The 13,810-nt window shown below is 42.2% G+C and overlaps 1 protein-coding gene across 1 annotated transcript; it reads right to left on the bottom strand.

Moving 5' to 3' along the window:
- Positions 1–373: 373 nt before the first annotated feature.
- On the bottom strand, positions 374–13,400 carry NPM1 (nucleophosmin 1). Its single transcript, XM_032992734.2, has 11 exons — positions 13,256–13,400; positions 12,526–12,605; positions 9,512–9,631; positions 8,592–8,685; positions 7,721–7,824; positions 7,129–7,190; positions 6,576–6,630; positions 4,874–4,963; positions 4,222–4,323; positions 1,699–1,773; positions 374–731 (listed from the first exon to the last, which is right to left on the bottom strand). The coding sequence occupies exons 1-11, from the start codon at positions 13,317–13,319 to the stop codon at positions 693–695; spliced, it is 885 nt and encodes a 294-aa protein (XP_032848625.2). The 5' UTR covers positions 13,320–13,400; the 3' UTR covers positions 374–692.
- Between the last annotated feature and the right edge of the window lie 410 nt (positions 13,401–13,810).

The raw sequence follows: 13,810 nt of genomic DNA, 5'->3' as shown, positions 1-13,810 counted from the left end.
AGACACAAGCCCTACAAACTCAGTTGTTAAAGAGAAACCATAAACCAAAGAGCAATGAAGCAGGTCAGAAATCGAGATGCAGGAAAGGCTGTTTCAGGCAATTATATAATTAGTGGTCACTTCCAGACAAGAATAAAGCCCTGCTTACCACTTAGTCTTCTCACCAATCATCTGCTCAGTAGCTGTAAAGCTCACGGAACTGGAATTAAGTTCTTTTCAAAGTTGACAACATAAATGAGACTATCTGATGTGTACTTGGTAAAGAGAAGTAGCTAAAACACTTAGCAGTAGTTCCTATGAGAACTTTTAAGCCCTATTATCTTCTGGGTTCAGTATGCAGACTACCCCCAACCCATAAAAAAAGAAACGATAGTACTTTATTAAAATACTAAATTTTATTTTTTTTTCCACGTACATTTAGTCTCCCCACCATTTCCATTTGTCTGACCACCACCACCACCATGCCTTATCAAAACATTCCATACATATTTAAAATGAAGCTGAGGGTGGAGTCCCATCTTTAAAAACTAAACAGGCATTTTGGACAACACATTCTTGGCAAGGTAATCTGGATGACATTTATCAGACACAGTAGGGAAAGCTCTTTCAGCATTTGTAAAAAGGACAGCCAAATAATGGTTACAGAAATAAGACTGCAGATTTTAATGAACTGTTTAAACGGTTTTCTTTTCTTACAGAGTCTGTCTCCACTGCCAGAGAGCTTGAATGACCTGGAAGTGTACACAAAAAGTTAGAAATTGAAATCATTTTTTCCTCATTATTTTCAGTTTACTATCTCCACAAAATATTGACATTAAATTACAACCAAAAAATGAGTTCCTTTTGGACAAAATCAAATTGAAAGAAAGACGTTAAGGTCCATCTGCTAGAAGACTGTTATTCACTGTAAGTCACAATAGTAAGAATTCAGCGAAGGTAAGTGAGAGGATGGGTGTGGACCAGCTAGGCAAATATTGGCTGAACTCTGCCTACCCTGGCTAATGTCAGACCAACTCCAGTAGCTGAGGCTAACTGCTTTTAAACATTCTTTCAAGAACCTATCAATTTGTCTATCAGAGAAGTTTACTCTGAACCACTGAGGGAAGCAGGAAAGCATAAGGAATTTTGTCACTGGAAGGTTTTAACTCACAGGAATTTTGATAGGGAAATCTAAGACACATTTTAGCCTAGTGTATGTTGAGTACCAACTAATTCAGAAAGTTGCTTCCTGATACCACCTTTTGGCTTGCCCTCTTACAAGAGTTCAGTTGACTTTGGGAGAAAATGTAGCAAGAAAGCTATAATCTTAATCACAAAACAGTTCCCCCTCCCAGACACCCTTCCCAACAAAAGGCTGAACAGCAGACTGGCCTAGGTGGCCAAATTCAGCAGCAAGGAAAACCACAGCTCATTTCCTTACCCAATATGGTGCCAAAAGGAAAATTCTGTGGGTTTAGTAAGCAAGAGATAATTTACCAACCATATAAAAGCTGGAAAAATGTAATAAAATATTAGCTTTCCCATCTTAGCCAACTAAACCCTTAAAACCGTTCCCATTTATTTAATTTGAAGTATTGTTCGTGGTTTGTAACCCTTTGAAACAGTCCAAAGCTTGTAAAGATTAAGAAGTGGAAAAGAATCCCTAAGTCAGGTTGTAAAAGTTTTTGGACTTTATCAAGTTCCAATAAATTCAGTTACCTTTTGGTCCTCCGTCCTGAAGCAATTCTTAACATAGTTGGCAAATTTGGGTTCCAGCTTAGGAAGGGAAGAACCCTGTTTCGAGAGAAAAAAAAAAAAAAAAAAAAAAAAAAAAAGAAAAAAAAAAAAAAGAAGCAGCAAGCTTTAGTGTATGCAGGTCATTTAATGCTTCCAATAAGTAACTTATGAAGCTTAATCCCACTGCAATACACGTGGAATTTTACTGAACTCACCTTGCAACATCCCAAACCAATCCACTTTTAAAACATTTCAAAAAGTTTGCTTCTCTACAGTAGCCAGGTATTTCTTACAGGAGTCAGTGCCTACACACTATAATGGCTGTACAAGCATCTTTGCTCATGCTCAGAAACAGAACAGCAAGCATTCACCACTTTAAAATAACCTTGTTTGTCATCTACATTCATATGCTGCTTGGATAAACTAATTCCATATGTATGGATTCTTATTACAGCATGCAACTGGAGACACTACTATCCCTCACAGGTAGGTTTTCAACTTCAGCTCTCTATAGCAAAAAATTAACCATGTCCCACCTGCCCTTTAAGGCTCGTTCTAATACATCAGAGTTCTATGAATTTAAAGAACTGTTCTAGAAACATTTGCTGTCATTTTTCCCATTCTTCAGGTCCATCAGTTGAAATGTACACCTAGCCAATTATGATAGTGTACTTAGCTGCTACTCAGCACACCGCAGAAGACAGCAATTTTATGTTCAAAGGAAACAAAGATACATTAGGAATATCCGAAACTGCAATAGTGCAAACAAAAACCTTGGATTTGGACAATGTCTTACATCTGGTTTCTCTCAAATACTGATGCTTTTCTATTAGCTTGTTGATATTATTCACTACATAGTACAGCAATTCTACTCTAATGATTTAAAAGTGACTTTTTAAAAATCTAACTTGCTGGCTGTCAGCTGAAGTGACATTGTAAATGGCAACGCACAAGTTTTTTGCGTAAGATACACTCTCACACCATCTTGGAAAACATTAATTTAAGCTGCCTGCTATTGCTTCTACGTGTTTGTGCTTACACAGCATTTCACAGTAAAAACACTCTTCAGCAACAGAAAGTATATTCTAAAGCTACTCGCCAGTTATCTGGTCTGCATGCTTCCCTCCACTGGGATACTGTCTACTGTGAGCAGCTCAGGCACTTCTGCTTACACTGCAGAAACACTAATCGTGGCTCCGCTGAGTCATGCAAAAACCCACCCTAGCATCCACTAAGTCCAAGAGGTTAGTTTGACCTAGCAGAACGATACCATCCATCACTGTCAGGTTCACAATTTAGGGATATGCATTTCGATCTGTCATTGCTCACTCTGCATCCACTCTATATTCAAACACTCTGTCTCGGTTTGCATTCCTGGGACAAAACCGCCTTGTCTAAGCAGGAGACATTCCGAATTCTTTAAATGACTATCAAGCCAGTGACATGCCACTGTAAGGAGGGAAAATGTTTATCACCTCAGACCAAACAAAAAATAAAGCAGAACAATTCTTCATAGCACTAACATTAGCCAAAAATAAGACTCCAATAAAGAACCTGGTTCAGTCACAAATGAGCATACGATCGCATAGCTCTCTCCTGAGCTAGTGAAGTAAAATCAGAACTCTCTATATATAGTCTAGGAATCAGGTCCTGCAGTACAGGTATGTATTCAACTGCAACCCTAGCTAGCATGCACATTTCCAAACCTGACTAAGGGGGAAAGAATTGCTATTACCTGCTACGCTTTACACAACTGTAACTAAAATGCCATTTTCTTTTTTATACTTAAATAGCAGCTGAGAAAAATACTCATATGCATAACCATGAAGTGCTAGTCAAAGCTGCTAACCACCAGAAGCCGAGCCACTGCCCTGTGACCTTCAAAAGATAAAGCATCCATAGAAGGAAGACTCAATTAACACCAGATCTCCAGTTTAGAAAGCAAATGCTTTCAGGTCTTCACTGATTCACTAAAGCATATCACAAGCACCTACCTCCCCCTTCTGGAAGTTATGAAGCCTTACAAGCATCTGCAGATCCAAGTTGGATACTGTTTTAAGACCAAGCTATAACAAGCACGTGAAGAACTCTGATTTACTCTAGTTGCCGAAAATAAGATGTGTACACTAGTTAAGACACCTTCACAATAAGTATCACCCAAAGATTGCTGCTTTCATTTTTCTTGTTTTGTTGTGGGGTGGCCTTGGGGTTTTTGGGTTTGGGGTTTTTTTTGCCCCCTTTTTTTTTTTCCTTTCAAATTTTAGCTGAGACAGTTCACTAAACAATACCAATTTACTAATCACCACTGCTGGAGGGATACAAAATCAAAGTGTTTTTCTCATGAATACAGAGGCTTCTTTTTGTCCCAGATAATTTTTAATTTCTATGAGCTTCAACATCAACATACTCCGATAAAAGCACAGCACTGACACGCAACACACAATTCTTCTCATCTGTGGACACGTAAAAATAAGGCTGAGAAACCTGACGTTTCCAAAAACTCACCTTATCTACGGACGCTTGCATTTTTGCTTTAATCTCCTCTAACGACAGAGGAACTTTTGGTGTTTTTGGAGTTAGGGATTTATCCTTCTTGGAATCTGGAGTCTGAAAATCATTCATTGCATTAGGAACTTGCACATACGTAATGCTACTTAGTATACAAGATCAAGTTTTTAGAAAACAAGAATGCTAAAACCTACTGTAGAATTTATACAGAATAAATGAACTAGTTATCACCTAGATACTTCAGATCATTTTCAGAAAGTCACAGAAGTTAAATTTGTGCTTCTAACACATTCCTCAGAAACAAAGAAAAGAACAACATTTAGGTTTGGATTTACGACAGTACTCATCCTCCAGTACAAGCAGCTGCACAAAAAAATAGTCTTGTATTTTAAACCATGGGATCACCAATACTCACAAGAGACAGCATGTCTGCTTTTTGAATCTTGGCTGCTGTAGTTATATATTGATCACCAAAGAGTTTGCCAGGGGAACACGAAGCAGTGAACACACAACACCCCCAGCGTTCTTCATGTTAAGATTCAAAAACTAAAACTTATTGGTGAGTACGCTATTTGAAGTTACCTTTAAGCAAGAAAACTAGCTTCCAGACTAGAATGAACATTTGGTTTACTCATTCGCCTTCACTCACTTTTGTTTTTGATGCTGGCGTGGACGGCTTAGAGTCTTTTCCATTTTGCTTTGCTTTCTGCATATTTTTTCCTGAAGCCTCACGGACAGGCTGAAAAGAAAGCACTGAAGTTCATTTGCCATGAAAAACTACTAGTAAATGTTAAGCTTGCTGACATAATACTCAAGACTTAGTGACAAATACATACTATTTAACCTCAAACACAAAAGCATTCTCATTACCTAGACAACATGATCAGCACCCATTATTTAAGCAAAAAGCATGTATGCTACAGGGACTCAAATGAAAAACTGTTTGTTGGTGCAGCACAATCCATAGCATAACCAAGATCCAGTTTTGTTATGACGCCATACAACTATGCGGGACGACCATTACGTTTTCCTTATATATTACATCATTTCTTACATGTTACAGTGCAGACTTTTGGGGACAGATATTGCCCAAGATTAATTCTAGATGGCACAGCAATTCCAAGGTCTGACTCAGTGCTACTTGGTTTCTGCAACACAACCATTAGCTTGTTTGATATTTCATACAAAACGTCGTCTGGGATGTGCGTGGGCAAGGCCACACGTACATCTAAGAACTGGATTCTTACATTCCTATCTAGATCAAGGGATCATTTCATTCAACCATACTAGATTTGATTAGATCAAAGTTCAGATTGCTGTTCAGATTGTCTTTACCAGGCCCTAAGCTACTGTGCACTATCACCTACAGAAATTCATCAGGACAGAGCAGCATATAGTGAAGTAAAACATTAGATGTTTGTTTCTAAATAGCAGATATGAAGCTACAAATTCAAGCCAAGGTACATAAGAGCAAAAAAAATTACTACCTACTACCTCTGCGGTTGCCAAGTTGTATTAGTTTATGTTACCACCAGATGGCACTCAAGGGCTGATGTCATTTCACATTCAAGCACTTGGCTGCCTAAAGCAAACCTTTTCCAACAAGCTCACATATTCAGTTCTTTCTTCTATTGAAAGTTAGGTTGCTGAAAAGACCTTTTTCACAGCATGCAGAACTAACTGAAATAGCAAAGCACACCCCACATCTGTGAGCCGGACTGTTTGCTGCCCAGTAGTCACACACAAAACCATACCAGTCTGACAACTGCACGTGTGCGTATACATGCCACTACAAACCCAGGCACCCCTCTGCAGCCAAGTAGGTAAAACAGACTCAACGCACAATTCACACTGAAGTGTTCTAACGTCCTATTTCAATTTACTTATACAGACCAAGCTATATCAAAAGCATCCCACATTCACACATTCCAAACAGTTCTGCTTAAACTCATTAAGGGACTATCTGCCCAATTATTGTGATCCCTTTCGCTGACATCAGTCCATTATAAAACAGAACACTTGACAAAGAAGAGGACACTTCAGTTAGCTTCTGCATTAAAATAAACGCAGAGTTCAAACCTAACCAGCTATCTCACTCATGCAAACACAGCTTCCCCTCCCCCTCATCTTCTGCTTTAGGGGTCTTCATAGGAATCCCCAAAGATGACTCAATCGGGACAATTAACACCTATTGGTAAGTTAAGAAGTGTTAAAAATTGTTCCCCCTGTCCAAATAAGCTTAGCTGCAGATATTAAGTCCATCTGGCATTATCACTCCCTTTCAAGTTCATTAAACACTTCATGGGTGAAGAGAGTCACAATGTGTGTGTGTATAGATGTATGCCACTTACTTTCTTCATTGGTGTTTTCATTTCTTCCTCATCATCGTCCAAGTCGTCCTCATCACTGCAATCAGAAACTTAGTCACACACCATAACTCAAGATTTATACTCACAGCTTTAACCACATTAAGTCTTCCCCCTCCCTCCCAATAAAATGTTTTATTCATCAAGGAAGCAAGTAATCTTCCCAAGTCTACCCTATACCTTGTTTTAACATATGGCAGGGTGTTAGGCCTAACACTCTTACTGCAGTTAAATGCATTCCCTTCTGCTTTAATACTGAAGGCATGTATCTTAGGACTTTCACTACTGCTAATACAGAAATTCTAAATTTATTAAGGTCATGAATTACAGGAAACTAACTTTTATAAACCGGTAAGACATATTTTAATAACACTAATTTAGATTGCATTGTGGAGATAAACTTCAGATAATTCTGCTTTTTTTCTGTAGCCAAGATAATGAAGTAGTTTGCTCATATAACATCCAGTTGTCACATAATTCGTATTCTGAAAGCTGATCCTGTATTTCAAAACACATTATCAAAACCAATTATACATACTCATCATCCTCCTCCTCGTCTTCATCATCATCCTCATCATCTTCTGATAATTTTGCTTTTTTCTACAGAAAGATCATGCATGTTAAACGTCAATACCATTGTCTTAAACAGCAACCTTGATCTGAAGCAATTCGTGGTGTAATTACAAGACTATCTTCCATCAATTTAGCTAAAACCCAATACATTACAGCTACCAAGTCAAAAGCTACTGACAAATTTACCGCATAATCCAAGCATTATGAACCTTTCCTTCTATACTACAGAGCTTCAGTGAGAATTTAAACTCTTGCAGTATGATGTTTATACCGGAATTGCACACAGCCAAGTTACTGCAGCGGACAAAACTTCCACATAAAAGTAGTCTTCATACAAGGCCCTCCAGCAAAGCTTTGGAAGCTACCTGCACCTAACAACACTTCCATAATTTAGTACTTCTCAAAACCCAAATACAAAATAATCCTTCCCCACATATATCAGTAAGCCACTTATTTAATAAATTACAGCAAGCCATCTAACGGCTTACTCCTAGAGGCAGCGGTAATACCAAGCCAAAAGAAAATTCTGCAGACAAGCTGACTGAAAGTATATATACCTGTGGTGTTTTAGCTCCTCCTCCACTCGCTGGTCTCTTTGTTGAAGTGTTCACAATTTTTGTATCATCTTCCTCATCATCTGATTCTGGTTCTTCCTCCAATGCTGACAAAATGACAGCAATGTGTAAAAAATCCAGCTCATTTAATAGTTAAAAGCAAGATTGCTAGTAAGAAACAAGCAGAAGAGTATCACCCACAACTAAATAGGCAAGGTCTTACTGAGGTGCTGAATTGATAGGAAGCTTCTTCCTACCAGCAATCTAACCACTGTGATGAGACTTTTCCAGCTGACTGCAGCTACTACACTGAAATCCCAAATGGGTGAATAACCATCCATATACTGTCTGCAACGTTCCTCACAGAAAAGAAGCCATACGAAATTAAGAATACTTTTTTTTCTCCATTTCTAGGGTGACACATTTAAGAGAACTTCTAGAAAGGTGAGTTTCAAAGACAATTCTACAGAAGAGAAGGCTAGTCCTGGCCTAGTTTTTAGTGCAATCTCAAAACTATTTCATTTGCAGTCTTCTCACACTCTCAACTGGTAGGCAGAAAGCTTGCAGCTTTTCTGATGTGAGGCACTAGCACAGGGAACCCAACACCTGTTTTTACGGGGAGAAATTAGAACTCAAATTGCAAGGCTGACAAATGCCCCTTATCCATACAAAACAAGAGGCAAGAAAAGGTATGCAAGCATTTCTCTGAAATCCTCTGTCCTACAGTTACCTCATGCCTCTGAGAACAGTGAATTAAAGATTCAGAGAGTCAGTGTTACAAAAAGTACTGCTTGAGATACCAGATACATCACTCAAGTTCTGTTGGTGCTGACAGGTAGCAAGATCAGAGATTATTAACCAGAGCAATACATACCTACGAGATGTTGCCCGCTGACGTAAACAGGCCCTGAGCCACATTTCAACCTCAAGACCACTGGTGGTGTGATCTCAAAGCCACCTAATGAAACCTAAAGAAAAAAGCATTGTTATTTATTAAAACATTAAAGGTAAAGTGTGCTTAACAGACAATCCATTCAAATAAAGCCAAGAACACCAAAATCTGTAGACTCCAAGGCTAATACAGCTACTCCCCAATTCGATCCGACAGAATATTCCGGAAGCGTATTCAAATCGAAGTCAAATCAGGGCCAATAAGCCACAAAAGGGTTTGTTACGTTCTCACTGCTTATCAAAATAAAAGCACACTTGTCAAAGCCAGAACAATATGCATTTGTTTCTACTCATCTTGGCAGCAATGCCAATTTGAACATTATCCATTACACCTGCCCCCAGTATTGTGTAGTTCCACTTGTACATCACCAGCAACACAGACTCAATACATTCCAGGTGGCAGGAATGACAAGTAGGGTGCCCTTATATCATGAACGGGTAGCAGTCATCTTCAGAATCTCTTAAGAGCTTGGGACCTGCAGAAAAAATCTTTTTCTCATCCCAGGCTCAAAGAAAGCAACATAGGATATAAATGCATCTGCTTGCCAATGCATACATTTGTATACATAGAGATGACATGCATAATTACTACAATCCATTTTTAAAAATGCATTACTTGATCAAGTCTGTAATCTCCAGATGACTAGAGTAAGTCTACTAGGCACAGAAAGAACATACCCATATTTAGCTTGTAGTTACTACACATGCCAAAGCTGACAGTTGTCTGAACCCACTGACCACTGCGTAGTCACACTAAAATTCAGACAACCAAAACCTCTTCCAACTTGTCTTTCTCACCTGAGACCCAATTTACAGTAGATTTGTTCAAGTTCCTGTACTTACCGTAGGCTGCACTGACATTTTCAGAGATGCCAGTACTACTTTAACTGGGTTGCCTTCATAGTCCAATGCTTCTGCTTCTACAATGTGTAATTCGTCTTTGGCTCCAGCCCCTAAAGTAACCTGTAAAGAACAGTGCACATTATGAGAATATGCCCAAATATTCTGAATTCTTTTAAACTCCATTCGCTATTCTGTACCTCTTAAGACTGAAGTTTGTATTTCTGTCTGCTAATGATCCAGTTGCACTCCTTTCCAGGCCAATATCCTCTTTCCCTGTAACACTGGCACTTGCAAGGTGCAATTCAAGGCATGTGTTTTAACAAGAGTGGTAAGCAGACCTTTTTCTACTGGATTACTGCATTGAAATGAGTCAGTGTCAAGTCCAGTCAGCACTGACACCAGCCCAAGGGAAGTACAAACACGTGCCTAGAGGGACACAAGTGCTACCACTACTACAGAATCACAGCCTTTATCCTTCCTCTTCCTGCCATGTTTCATCTGCCAATTTCTTCACTTTATCACCCTATACGCTTTTTGCTTACTTGACATTCAATGAGAAGTCTCAACAAGTGCTCAATTCAAATCTCATATTTATGCATATACCTTCTGCACTAATTCACCAAGGACTGAGACCTGCTGTCAGGTATTTCAAAGCTCAAGTGCCTGGATTCCTGACACTGAGTAGAAGTCTGGCACTTTCTTAAGAAGCAAAAGTCATAGCCGCAGGGAGGCAAATGAGTGACAGGCATGGGACAGGCCTGAAATTCCAGTTCTCTGAACCTCTGGCATGTGAGTCACAATTACATGCAACAGATGTGAAAACCAAAAATCCCTTTAAGTACTACAATTATTCCTGAGACCAGTGAACAAGGCTGTTTCCTTTCCCAGTGCCCATGAAAAGAAGAAGCTTTCCACCCTCCATGAAGTCGTGGGTGTAAACACTTCAGGCAGAAGCATACAACTTAAGTTTCCATTCTCCACGAGCTGAGTTTTAGGCAGGCTATAATGATCCAGACTAGATGTATCAGACTGAAGGCTGAGAAACAGGATATAGGATTCACTACTCCTGGCAAGTTTTGTTACTGTAAATTTAAAGAGGTGAAACTGCCGCTCTGATCTCACCTCTCAAATGGGTTAGTAACAACACTGCATCCTGCAACTGGGGATTACCTGTACTTACCAGGACAAGAGTTTAAGAGCATGCTCTCCACTCCCAGTTACTCCTGCCACTTGCACCAGCTCAAGCAAGACTTTGGCACTTACTATTAATTTATGTACAGTGTCTGGCAAGTATCCATTCATGTGCTTCCATTTCTACACCAAAGGAATGCACACTGGCAATAAATAGGTAATGAAGCAGTGACCATTCCTCTTTATGTTCTCAGCTATCATTAGTAAGACATCTGCAGAAACCCTCATGCCTCTTTCTACCTTTACATGCATCAATCCTCCTCCACTTTCACTTTTATCCTTTTCTTTCCCCACCTCTTTTCCCATACCTCATACCCAAGTCCACCACATCTGAATCTTAACTGACATTTAACTGACATGTGTTAATTTTTATACAGCGAGTGTTTTATCAGGTGCACAGATCAGTCATAGGGTATTTGCTACCTTCACACTTCATCTTCCATCAACTCCTTCCTCCATTTGCCAAAGCACTTTCTGTTTGTAGCTATGATGTCTAAGATCTTCCCAGCCTCAGACACTTTTTTTCCCACAACCCTAAAAACTAAGTACTGGTATGCATCCAATCTACTTCATACCCCATAAAGAGCGCACAGCATCAGAAGAGATGCTATAGGTAATTTTCCAAGAACAGGATGTTTAGATAAAGCCATACAGTTCAAGTATCACTCAGTAACTAATTTCATCGACACAACAAACATTCAGATGTGAGAACTACGTACATGAACTTATACCTACTTTAACTATTATACTCTTTCCTCTAAAGAAACTCCAATTAAGAACAAACTAGTCATTGTCAAGTCCAGGCTGTAGTTTTCATAAAATACAAGGACTGAAGACACATGATGTAATGCCTACACTAAAATGTTTATCACTGAGTAAGTTTGGAGAGCATTATTATGCAAGTTTCTCAGAAGAAGCAAATCACAAGTAGAAGACTGTTGTGTCCAGGTATCATCAAGGCATCTCTTTGCATTTAAAGAAACACAGTAATAAACCATAAAGTAAAGAGATGCTACAAATCTTCAATTCCTTGCATACGAAGTTGGGGCATACAATCTTTATGGTAATCAAAAGCAACATGCTCAGCCCAGAATAAAGGCCCTTTAATATTGTGTCTTCCTTGTGTGGCAGGCAGGAAGATCTCAGGACACATCTAAGAACTCTCTCAGTGTATAGATACTGATTTCCAGGGGTATTCTGCTCAGGAATTTGTTAGATGAATTATCTGAATGCAAGACAGCATTTCCCAGTTACAGCCTCAGAGAGGGTCACACCAAGGACAATAAACAGAAGTACGTAACTAAATCTAAATGAGGGGGAAAAGGTTTATTAGCTGTTTATGGAAAGAATTGTTTTGGGAATATGTGGGAAAGCTCTCAGTAGTAAAGTCTATAGTAAAGTCTACTAAAGTGTGCCCATGTAGGATTCTTACAAATCTATCTGCCCCCCATGTGCTCCTGTACCATCTGAACTATTGCATTAGAGAAGTCAGAGTGCATGTTGTGGCCTTTATTTCCATTTAGTATATGTTTATTAACGTACTATGAATCAATCTTTAAAATTTTCCAGCCTTGCATGGCTTGATGTAAACAATGAAACATCAGTAGATATTTTTTTTTTAATACAAGAAATATTTCAAATGACATGGCACACTCCCAGTAAGAAGAGCTTATTATTTAACAGATTCACATAAAACTGCTTACTACTAGAGTTAAGTCTAAAGACGTTAGTGTACAGGGTAAAAAAGCTTCACTTCTCACAATATCGCCCACTGCTAATTGAAAACTTAAAAACCTGCAAGTTTAAAACCAAGCGATACTTGCCGTTCTCAAAGACAACTGATGCTCATTTTCTTCATCGTCTACTTTGAACTGATACTCCTTATCTGCTTTAAGCTCGCAGCCTGTGAAAAGACCATTTAGTTATAATCATATTATTTTATTTAGACGCAGGTAATTTGATAACCACTCATTATTTTAAAACTTGCTGCTTCAAGGCTCTACTACTGCACAGGCACTCCCGGCGCACGAGGAACACGTGGGATGGGGAGAAACCCAGGCGAGTCCGCGGCCTACTGCCGATCACGCAGCACCCGGCGCGGGCCCTCCAACCTCATCCGTCGTAAGCCCACCCGCGCCCGGCGTCCTCCGCGCTGCCCGGGGCTGTGCCGGCGACCGGGCCTCCCCCGGGGCCGGAGGGGGGGGGGGCGGGGGGGCGAGCGGCGCCGCGACCCGCCGCCCTCCACGTGCTCCGCCTCCCGCCGCGCTGCCATGTGCTCCGAGCGCGCCCGCGCCCCCGGGAGCGGCCGGCGAACAAAAGCGCGCCGGGGCCACCGCCACGTGCGAGCGGCGCGCCACGTGGGGCGCGCGCCGCGGCGACGGGGGCGGGTGGGGGGGGGATGGGAGGGGGCGCGTTGCGCGCGCGGCGGTAACAGCCGCGGCGCGCCCCCTCCCCCCGCCAAGGCCCTTCCCTCCGCGCGTCCCCCCCAACCCCGAGGCCGCGTCCCCCCGTCTCGGCCCCGGGTAGCGCAGCGCGGGGCCGGCGGGCCGTTACCGAAGAGGAAGGTCTGGGGGCGCAGGGGGCCCATGCTCTCCATGTCCATGGCGCTGTCCTCCATCTTCTGGGCCTGCTGGCGCGGCGGGAGCGGGCGGGCGGCGGCGCTGCGGGCGGACGCGCACTAAAGGAAGCCGCGTGCCCGCCCACCCCCAGATATAGCCCGCGCGCTCTCGCGAGACCCGCGCTCCCCGGCCACGCCCCTCCCACCCCCGCGCCGGCTCTGCGCACGCGCCGCCCCGCACGGGCGCGGAGGGTGGTCGCGAGCGCGGCCCGTGGCGCCCTGCGGGACCGGGGGCCGGCACAAAATGGCGGCCGGCGGGCGCGGCCCGAGCGGGGTTCCGCTGGCCGCTGTCGCCTCGGGGGGGGCCGGGCGCGGCGGCGCTGCCTCGGCCTCGCCGCTGCCCTCAGGTGCCTGCCCCGGCCGCGGCTGCGAGGTGTGCCCGAGGGGAAGCCGCCTAGGCGGTTACTGCCCGGTGCTCCACCTCAGCGGGCTCGGCGCCCCGCGCAGCTCACCGCCCCCGCGCGCCAGGGGTTCGCTGGGGGAGCAAAGGA

This window comes from Tyto alba, unplaced genomic scaffold, assembly GCF_018691265.1.
Source record: "Tyto alba isolate M040663 unplaced genomic scaffold, T.alba_DEE_v4.0 Super-Scaffold_17, whole genome shotgun sequence".
NCBI lineage: Eukaryota > Metazoa > Chordata > Aves > Strigiformes > Tytonidae > Tyto > Tyto alba.
Note: the sequence above shows the minus strand (reverse complement) of the source record. Positions and strands in the feature narration are given on the sequence as shown.

Bases quoted from the DNA above. Each gene is read 5' to 3' on its own strand.
- NPM1 (XM_032992734.2), bottom strand. From the start codon at position 13,319: ATGGAGGACAGCGCCATGGACATGGAGAGCATGGGCCCCCTGCGCCCC. The intron at 8,686-9,511 runs GTAAGTACAGGA...TTTTTTCTTTAG, and splicing joins AAATGTCAGTGCAGCCTACG to GTTTCATTAGGTGGCTTTGA. The intron at 1,774-4,221 runs GTGAGTTTTTGG...CTCTCGAAACAG, and splicing joins TGCAAGCGTCCGTAGATAAG to GGTTCTTCCCTTCCTAAGCT.